We start from the raw sequence: 10,856 nt of genomic DNA on the forward strand, positions 1-10,856 counted from the left end.
TAGCAAATACATCCCACTGGGAAAGTATAGCAAATACATCCCACTGGCTCTTAGCACCGGCATCTTTAAGACACAGCTTCTTTCTGATATAATATGCATATTCCTCTCTCTTTTCTTTTTTGTTTTTTATTTTCTTTTATTGAAAATAGCTCCTCCCCCACTAACCTTATATATCTTGATTACTGTCTGTCCTCCCTCTGCCCCTCCCAGCTCCTCCCCTTTCCCCCCTACCCAGATCCACTCCTTTTCGATCTTTCATTAGAAAACAAACAGACTTCTAAGGGATAGTAATAAAATAAGGTAAGGCACAATTCAATAAAATATAATAAGATAAAACAAAAACCCTAAATATTGGAATTGAACTAAACAAACAAAAAGAAGGAAAAGAGCCTAAGAGAAGGCACAAGAAACAGAGACCTACTCAGGAACCCCATAAAAACACTGGTCTGGAAGCCATAATATATATGCAAAGGACATGGTGCAGACCCGTTCAGGCCCCTGGCATGGTGCTTCTGTTTCTGAGTTCATATAAGCTTTGCTTGTTGATTTAGAGGGCCTTGTTTTCTTGGTGTTCTCTGTTCCCTCTGGCTCTCACACCCTTTCTGCCTTCTCTTCCTTTGATACAGACTTTTAAAGTAGACCCGGAATGCTTTTTTCTACTTCTTTCTCTTCTGGCAGGAAGCATGACCTAGAGTGGAATTTGGACTTTTCCAGTTAGATTGCCAGTCATTTTTATATAGGGATGAATGGTCACACCACAAGCTGGAGATGGAACCTTCTAGAGAAAGGGTTCTGCTTGGTGACTCACTAAAATAGTACAGAGACGAACTGGTCCTCATCAGAAGCACTTAGAATCGAATGTGTCTTAGAATTCAAAACTGTTCTGCATTCTAGGTGTTGGGGAGAGCGCTCAGCAGATGATGTGTTTCCTGTGCAGGCATGAGGTCATAAGTTCAGATCCTTAGCACCCTCTAGACCAGTGGTTGGACCTTCCTAACGCTTTAATACAGTTTCTCAATAAGAAAGAGAACTCAGCAGGTTCTCTGTATCCATGCTGTTCAGCCAGGTGAGCCCTCTTAAGTGCCTTGGATATCACCTATACCCAAATTTTTAAAATTTTAGCATGGGGGGGTTTGTGAAATCACAGAATCTTAGGATCCTGTTCCAGAAATTCTCAATCCATAGGCCTGGAGTTGGACCCCAAATCTATACCTCCTAGAAATTGTGAAATGACGTCTTATCACGCCTACTTCATGCTACATGGCTGGATCCAAAGACTCTTAGCACGAATAATAAAAGCGACTCATTGAGTGTTCCCTGTGTGTTATACATTTTATTAATTCTTTTACTCATGTTAATTTGTTTTTATTGATATGGGCTCTTTTTACATTTATTTTATTGGGGGGCCATGCACATGTCATGGTACTATGAAGGTCAGAGGACAACTTTCAGTGGTCCTTACACCATGCGGGTCCCAGGGATCAGGGCATCCGACTTCTTGGTGGGCTCTTTTAACTCCGTAGCTATGTCACTGGGTCCATGGTAACCTTATTATTACATTTTATTTTATAATAGTCTTTTAAAAACTAATAATAGCTTCACTGGATCATCTCTATGGCCATCTTGTCCTGACATTTGCACTAATTACCATGAGAGTTCATGTGTGCGTGATCCCATTAAAAGCAAGAAATATGAGTTAATTATCAAGAGTAGTGAGAAAATAGCAAAGATAAACGTAATGTGCACTATGCGTCCCCAGCTCAGGCTAAACTGGGCTCTGAACGAACCAAGATGCCGCTGGGACCGCAGCAGGAGAGAACTGGAGCCTTTTATGGCGCACGGAGTTAGCTCGCCAAAATCAAGAGGCCATGCTTCACTGACCGTTCAAACAACAAACACACATAACATATAATTTATAAATGTGGTTATTTTCTTGCCTATAAACCTGGTTCAAGAAATTGTAGCAGCCAATACAGTAGAATTGTACTGAAAGCAAAACGAAAGCTCTCACCTTTGCAGCCCTCGCAGGTGAGCGCATTGTAGTGGTACCCAGAGGCCCGGTCTCCACAGACAACGCACAGCTCATCCCCTTTTATTCTTCCCGCCGATGACGTGGTCATTCGTGGCTTCTTTGTCACAGGCATCTCTGACACCTCAGTCTCTCCCTGGTACACAGTCTCAGCGGGCATTCGCCTGAGTTCATAGATTCCAGAAGAGTACCAGTCTTCTGGTTGTTGGGGGTAGAAACCCAGGTTGGAATAATAGGACGAGGACGAAATCTGTGGCTGAACTTGAGGAAACTGGACATTATTGTATGGGGAGTACGATTCCAAATCCAGATTCTGCCCCAGAGGACCCGCCGCATGCTCTGTTAGCATACCTGAACCAAAGGATCAACAAAACAGGAATTAATGTCATCATTCTAGAAAGTAGAGCAACATGTCAGGTCTAATACTGAAATGAAAATGTATTTCAGCATAAACTATGAACATATATAAAAGCTAAAACTACAAAATATTTTTAACTATATAAAATTAACTTTTGCCAGGCAGTGGTGGCACACGCCTTTAATCCCAGCACTTGGGAGGCAGAGGCATGCAGATTTCTGAGTTCGAGGCTAACCTGGTCTACAGAGTGAGTTCCAGGACAGCCAGGGCTATACAGAGAAACCCTGTCTCGAAAAAACAAAAAGCAAGAAACAAAAAACAAACAAACAAACAGACAAAACTTTTAAAATACCTGTTTATCTGTAAATATATCGAATATATCGATATATATACATATATATACACATACACATGCACGTATGTGAGGATGTATATACACATATGTACATATATATACATGTAGATAATAAATTATAACCTCAGGGACAAAATGTGCAACATGGAGGTCTAATGAATGGCATGTTGCTAATTTGTAATGAGCTCTTGCAACTAAGAGAAGACCCTCAAGATACTCAAGACCCTTTGGAAAAAGGATAAAAGTCATAAAATCGTTTTTAGAAACTATTTTATAAACCCACAAAACATTTCCCTTGTAAAAATAAATTTAAAAATAAGCTCAAATTAAATCTATAATGTACTCATTTTTATACTCAAATTATGAAGATTTTAAGTTTGATGATAAACATTCTTAGGAAAACAAACACTCTTAGAGGGAAATTTGTTAGTATCCTTCAGCATTTACAACTCTAACCACTAGCATTAAGTTTTTCAGTGCCAAGAAAATATAAATTATACATATTTAATTCTACATGGAAGGAATTTTTGTACAAATGAAGACACCTTGTAAGAATCAGAAATTGGAAACAGTCTTACCTGTAGGAGTATGGTTGAAAAATTGCAGTGTTTGTACACAGCTTTTATTCAAATGTACAAGAATAATGATAGTGGTGATATGGGAGGGGCTTTACTTCCTGCAGCTATTATTTTTAAAAAGTGAACTGTAGAAAAGTGTGTGTATTAATGAATATAAAAGTATTTTGTGTGTGTGAGTGAGTGAGTGTGTGAGTGAGTGAGTGTGTGAGTGAGTGTGAGTGTGTGTGGGTGTGAGTGCATGTTATAGATAAAGCAACTTTCTTCATGATCTTTAACATACTGGGGTAAGAAACTACACGCAATTTTTACTATTTTTACTATTTTACTATTTGCGGTTTTTGTCACAGGCACATTACTTTAATTGTTGTGACATAGAAGAGAGCCTTTGAAAAGAAGAATGCACTACCTAGCAGCATTAATCTTCCTGGATTCAAACCCATGGTCTGTTACTTACTCTCCTGGTGCCGAGTTTACTTCACGCCTATACTTTTCTCTTCATATAAAGGGCATAGTAACACCTATCAATAACAACTGAGGTGCTGTAAGGATTACGTGAGATAAGGCATGCCACGTACTTTGTTATAGTCCATACAGAGGTGCCCCAAACTTGTAGATGACATTAAAATAGGGAGTATAATTATTGCTAAAACCATTATTGCTAAATAATATTTTTAGATAAAAATGTCTAGGTAACAAATACTAGCAGGTTGTGAAAAGGCTTCTGTCTTTGGAAATAAAAGCTATGCTCTTTAGAATACAAAATGGATAAATTATGCAAAATGCTAGAAGAAAAAAGACATAGGTAAAAGATAAGATAGTGTATAGAGCCGGGCAGTGGTGGCGGACGCCTTTAATCCCAGCACTTGGGAGGCAGAGGCAGGCGGATTTCTGAGTTCCAGAGTTCGAGGCTAGCCTGGTCTACAGAGTGAGTTCCAGGACAGCCAGGGCTACACAAAGAAACCCTGTCTCGAAAAAAACAAACCAAAAAAAAAAAAAGAAAAAAGAAAAAAAAGATAGTGTATAAGTACATCTGATTCTTTAACACACTCTCAGACAACTCTAGAGGACAATTCCAGCTGTATCTTCCCTGAATATTAGAACTTTAAGAAATATGTTGTTGACATCCAATGTTCACACCTCAAGCTGGAGATGGAAACTCCGAGGTAAAGGGTTCTGCTGGGGACTCACTGAAATAGTACAGATGCACTGGTCCTCACCAAAATCACTTAGAATTGAATGTGTCTTAGAATTCAAAACTTTTCTCAATCTTAGGGGTGTTGGGGAGAGCAATGAATGAATGAAGTGTTTACTGTGCAGCCAAGAGGACATGAGTTCAGATCCTTAGCACCCTCTAGACCAGTGGTTCCCAACCTTCCCAACGCTGCAAACTTTTAATACAGTTCCTCGTGTTGTGATGACCCCAAGCATAAAATCATTTCATTGCTACTTCATAACTGTAATTTTGCTACTGTTATGAATCATAATGTAAGTGTCTGATATCCAATCCGTGTGGGGATCACAACCCATGTGTTGAGAACCATTGCTCTACAAAGCCCTGGAGGCTTAAACCTGTAATGCCAGCTCTGGGGAGGTAGAGGCAAGAGGACACCAGAAGCTCAAGAACCAGCCAGTCTTGCTGAAATGGTACAATTCCAATTCAGTGAGAGAACCAGAAATAAGGGTGGGGGGAGAGAGATAGAATGTGTTCGCTGGACTATACTTAACTTCAATCTCTAGCCTTCTACATGCATACATGGGTGAGCACATTTCCTACACACACACACATCTCCCCCTGAACAACAATACAATTGATAAAATAACTAAATAAATAAAATTTAGAACCCCTTGATTTGGGCAAGGGCCTAGACTTGATCCCCAGAACTACAGAAAAGAGAAAAAGCATTTCTTTTAGATTTCAGAACACTTTGTATTTTTTTCTTTGTTCTGTATGTGGTGTTCACACCACTGGGTAGAACTCAGTATCTGAAGTGTATGAAGCAAACAGGAATGTTTTCCTCAGTGCCATTCTGCAAATATTCACACAGGAGAATAAATAAATAATTTGTTTGTTTGTTCGTCTAACCAGTGTTTCACATCCTTCAGCCCAGGAATGGCATATATATGAATGAAATCCTACTGAACTTAAAATGATTTCTACTAGTTTGGGAATTTGGAATTGGACTCAGGGATTCTGGACCTGTGCACTAGGCTTCGAAAATGTTCTTCAAGGTGCTCAAATGGTTGATGTTATTGTCATTATTACTAGTAGCAGAAATTTTTATGAATTCCTTCCTGCCACTGAGCATTTATATATTCTTGCTATTCCTTGCAAGCATGCGATGAGGTACTATGACCCCTCCTGCACACACACACAAGCTGTATTATTCACAATTAAGACAATCCAGTGCTGTTTGTTTCTACTGCAGGACAGAATGTCTTTGCTGAAGTTACTTCTTACTCCTACCCGCCTAAGTACTTGAGACCTTAGAGTCTGACTGCAAAACCCATGCATGGAATCACTCTACTCTATGCGATGCTGTCACATGTGAGACACTTCCTAGATAAGTAGGTAGATAGATAGATAGATAGATAGATAATAGATAGATAGATGATAGATAGATAGATAGATAGATAGATAGATAGATAGATAGATAGACAGGGAATGACTTTCTCTTCCTCTGCTTTCTTTACTAGAGATAGTAAATTCTGCTTGCACATAAAATACAAACAGGCCTGCAAGACCTGTTTGCACAATCCTTTCTCTTCCACCCATTCCCCACTTTCCAGTTTCTCTGTTTCTTGGGTATCTTGCTGTTTCCAGTCTCCCTCATGCCTCCTGAGCCTGAGCCCTTCCTGGGCACAGCCGCTCTCTTCCAAAGCTCATCAAATCCAGTTTCATGTGGCTACAAATATTGCTGTAAGGACCGCTTTGCTCTGCTTGTTTTCTCAGACTCTACATCTTAACAGTCACGGTTCTGAGTTTAATTAAATGGTGCCTACAAACCATTATTTACTACCTTGCCTGGGTCTCTCTTTGCTCTTCTATAAAGAAAGGATATATGATCTTCTAGTCCTTTCTATCTAAAAATCTCATAAGTATTAGACTTGTCTGTGGGTATTAGAATTCAGAACTTTTCTACAATGGCAAAGCAGAATATTCACATATTAAATATTGAGAACACATTCTACACTGACCCAGGAAATGACTGACCAAACACACAATATACTGTATCTGTGCAGACATCAATTTCCCTCCTTTCCTGCCTAACTTGTCTGGATCAGCTGGGGAAAAAAAATCAGTGCATCTGACTAACAAAAAGATTTTAGTAAAGCCATTTTGTTTTATGAGTACAAAATAGAAGGATAAAGTATAAAATTATTATAGATAAAATGTAAGCAAAATCCCAACCCATTTCATAATCATAGAATATAACTAAAAATCCAGAAGCAAATAACATGTAAAAGAACTGAAAAGTAGTAACATTAGTTTCACTTTTTCCTAGATTTTTGTCTTCTAGAATGTTCTCTCAATTCTCCCTCCACCCTGAGTCCAGCTTCCCACCATCACAAAGTCAAAGGCCCAGTTAACACCAGAATCTAAATTCCGTAGGATCCAGGGAAATGGTTAAATTTTTCTCACATGATACGTCGAGGTCTCTGAACATAATTTCAGTAAAGCAAATATCTCCATAATCAAGAAAAAAACAGAGCCCCAACTCAGGTTAGTTAATGGCATCAACATCATGTCTATCCCTGGAGCCATCTAACATAAAACACGAAGAGGGATGGGAGATGGCCCGGGCAGTCAAATACCTGCCACACATGTGTGAAGACCTAAATTCCTCAAAACCATGTCAAAAAGCCAGAAGAGCTCCAAGGCTCTTCTTGATTTTGAATTGTTAGTAAGCCCATCTAAGAACTCAGAGACATGAGGCTCACTAGCCAGACAGCCTACTTGACAATCATAGGGTCAGTGAGAGATCTTGTCACAAGAAAACCCTGAAGAACCAAGCAAAGCCAGTGACAGTACCTAAAACATCTGAGGATGACTTCTGGCCTCTGCATGCATTAAGCACACACACACACACACACACACACACACACACACACACACACAGCTTTTCCAAGGCTATAGGTAATCTTATGCTAAAATAGAAAAACATCGCAAAATGTGAGAATAGTATACAACGCTGTAAATGAATGCCTCTGTTCTCAAAGAGTACCCGCTTCTAGCTTTTCACAGTTCACTGCATAACCACAGAGCACAGCAGTAAGTATCCAGCCAGTATAAAAATGAAGAATCGGCACAGCTGGCATTTTCTAAATGATTGGACCAGAGCAACTTCTACTCCATAATTGACTGTGACTCTTAACGGCCTGTACTTTATCTATTACAATTTCCATAGACCATAAACCCCGATCCAACCTTTCTTTCTCATTAGGTAATTCTTAAAGTACAGTTGCTGAGAAAGGGGGTTGACTCTGAAGCTCTTAGAAAGGTCTTGACTTTAGTGATAACTAATAGATAATTTTTCTCACACACAGTCTGTCCTAATGACAGGACCGTTGGGAGGCTTATTGCGTCATCTATAATGGACTCTTGCTATTTGGCACACATTGAACACACCATGGACAAGACAGAAAATGCCCAGCCTTTCTTACGTCTCTGTTGGGAGACCAGAGATGTCAAGGACAGGACGAAGCAACTAAATTATTAAGTATTGATCTATGTGAGAGAGAAGGTACGGAGGGGGGTTGAAGTGGATCTGGTGTAATTTAGAGTACCAGAATTTGGATCTTTTGGACAAGAAACTCCATGAGAGTTTAGGAAATGATCTTAAATAGGATCACATAAATAAACTCCAGGGGAATCTGAGGTCTCCCCGAAAGCCAACTTCTAGATAGAGGCCTCTACCTTCCCATAGACTGTCATCCAGAGGGACTTCCTGAGTTGAAGGTTTCTTTCATACTTACAATATGAGAGCCATTAACCACATGAGGATATTGGACAGTTGTAATGTAGTTAGTAAAACTAAGGAAAAAAGAGTTTTAAGTGTACTTAAATCTCAGTAATTAAAAAATCTTAATTAAATAATCATAAGTGGTTAGTGACTGTCATATTCAACAGGACAGCTCTAGGGAGTTTGTGAACAGAAAATAGGGTCACGTGTTCATGGTGATACTTGCCCGAACTTCAGTTAGAGTCTTAGAGTCGATGTCTAGAACAAATGGTCCCCTCCCCTCACCCCAGTTTTTTGTTTTGTTTTACAGTTCTGTGGTTATTGATTTTTTTTTTGTTTGTTTGTTTCTTTGTCTTAATTCACCTCTGATGCAGTTCTAAGCGCAGCAAATGTTCAGTGGGATTGAGCTGAGTGGGAACTTGCTTTAACACATGTCTTGTTTCCTAAGCCATGACTGCTTAGCCAAATGACATAGCATTGTCAGTCCCTGCGCTGGGCCTTGGGACATAGGTGTTTCTCCCACTGTGTCAGCTGCTGACCTCCTCCAGGAGGCCTGCCCCAGTTCTCCCAGGTAGAACTAATCTCTCCTAACCTCTGTACACACTTCTAATTCAGCACTTATCAGAAACATGAATAATTAGTCTTATTTGATCACAGCCTTTATCTTCCACTCTAAACCTGAGGCGGTAAGGAGAAATTAGTCTGCACTGCCCAGAGGAGGAGACAGGTCTGGACTCAATTCACCTGCAAATTGCTAAACCTATGGGAGGGGCGACCTTGAACTTCTTTCAGCTTCTGTTTCTGCCTCCATAAAGCTGGAGGAATGAGCTGTTAAGGTCAGAGGCTGCAAGCACTAAGGAAAGAGTAAGACAAGGAATGTAAATTGCATTCTCCACACAAAGCAAACATTCAGTGCATTCTGCTTTTGTTGCTGCTGTGGTTAGCTGTGAACTCTCCGAGGGAAACATTAGATTATATATTCCCTCTTCTATCATTTCTGGCCCTGGACACAGTGCCTGGCACATAATAAACGTTAAATGTGTATTAAATAGAAGGGGGTAGAAAATTTGCTCACCAAGCCACGAAAGTAATTTCTATCTCTAAATACAATGTCAGCCACTTTGAAACACCACGCTTAAGTAAAAAGAGCTGTTGCCAAGTCTATGGTCAACAGCCTGCACATCATTGTAATTACTGGGGAAGTGATTAGTGTTTAATTCTTGGTGGAAATTTAGAAAGATGAATTTATGTTTTGAGAAAAAGAATACTTACATTAGACTGTCTTTTTATGGTAAAGTTTGTTTTAACTCAGAGAAAAAATAAGTATCCTAAGTGGAAATCTCAATTTTAGCTGTCTTACTTGTTAAAAAACACTGGAAGAAACATGATACAAAACTAGTTCATTAAATCCATATTTCTTCTTTTTTCTGGTTGTTACTTTTTTACCACGTGCCATAGTCTGGATTGAAGTTTTCATCATGACCCTTGCACATACTTACACATGTGTGAGTGAATCCAAATTCCACTCAACAAATTTATCTTTACTTCTGGGTAGGTGTGTTGATGGTTTCTTTACTGTAGTTTTTAATGCTGGTCTCAAGACACCGACAAGTGTCAGAATTCAGTGACATGGAGGCTCAGCATTTTAAAGACAGCGTGAAGTAGCACATTTTAACTTTCTTCAATTGTCCACGCACACCAATGTTAACATTTGACTGACTTGAAAGAACAGCACCAGGTTGGCCTATAATCCATGTAAGGTACTCACGTACTTAGAACTACAGAAATCAACCCCTTACATCTCCAGTCTTCTCGGCTTGTCTGGGCCTCCCTCTGACAGACCTATGGCTTTGACCTCTGACAAAAGCCTCCCAATCTGATAGGAGAGCCTACGCAAGCACAGTGGGGTAGTGACCTACCTTTAGCCGGCTTCACACTCATCCCGTCCGGCACAAATCCTGAGAGCCGGTGGCTGTGGTGAAGACTGCTAATCTGGATTGGATTTTCTAAACCCTGGAACTGCATCACCATCCTTAGCTTCCTCACGGCGACTGAGAAGGAGCCGAGGTAAGAAGCGACAGGGGCCAGAGGTTGGTGCGGCTTACTGATTAACCCCATCGCTGAGCGGAATATTTGTAAATGTTTATGAGAAAAGTCCTCAATGCCAAATTGCCTAGTAAGCTGGAAACTGGTGTCTTAGATAAACATTTTGGGGAGCCCTTTCCCAGCCTAAGAACTTTTAGAGTTGGTAAATTTCCGTCTACTGCCTCTAAGGCCGGTTGGAGGTCAAACACCACGCTGATAGATCTTTACCTTTGTAATCAATATGCACGTGTAATGGCAGAAGCATTAAAGAATAAGACTTCGCAGTTAGCCTGAGAAGCCTACTATGGACCTGGACAAATGGGTTTGTATCGAGTAATATGTGAAGAATTGTCCCGCCCACACTCCAGTTCATATGTTGAAATCCTAGCCTGGAGGACCTTACAGTGACCTTATTTAGCAATTCCCACTACGGCTCATGTCCTTATGAGAGGAGAAAGAGAGGAAGGGAGGGAGGGAGGGAGGGAGGGAG

The 10,856-nt window shown here is 40.1% G+C and overlaps 1 protein-coding gene across 4 annotated transcripts in view; it reads right to left on the reverse strand.

Moving 5' to 3' along the window:
* The window catches only part of Nr1h4 (nuclear receptor subfamily 1 group H member 4), a 75,665-nt gene that overhangs the window by 41,025 nt on the left and 23,784 nt on the right, over nucleotides 1–10,856 (reverse strand). For 2 of the 4 annotated variants that reach the window (XM_028783046.1, XM_028783045.1), the window contains exons 1-2: nucleotides 10,201–10,349; nucleotides 2,012–2,380 (exon numbers count right to left, since the gene is read on the reverse strand). In XM_028783046.1, coding sequence (XP_028638879.1) covers nucleotides 2,012–2,380; nucleotides 10,201–10,312 — 481 coding nt within the window. In that variant the 5' untranslated portion in view covers nucleotides 10,313–10,349. Of the gene's footprint in view, nucleotides 1–2,011; nucleotides 2,381–10,200; nucleotides 10,350–10,856 lie in introns of those variants that run through there. The other 2 variants (XM_028783047.1, XM_028783048.1) reach the window with 1 other exon arrangement.

Source organism: Grammomys surdaster, unplaced genomic scaffold (genome assembly GCF_004785775.1).
Source record: "Grammomys surdaster isolate TR1022 unplaced genomic scaffold, NIH_TR_1.0 958, whole genome shotgun sequence".
In the NCBI taxonomy this organism is placed as follows: Eukaryota; Metazoa; Chordata; class Mammalia; order Rodentia; family Muridae; genus Grammomys; species Grammomys surdaster.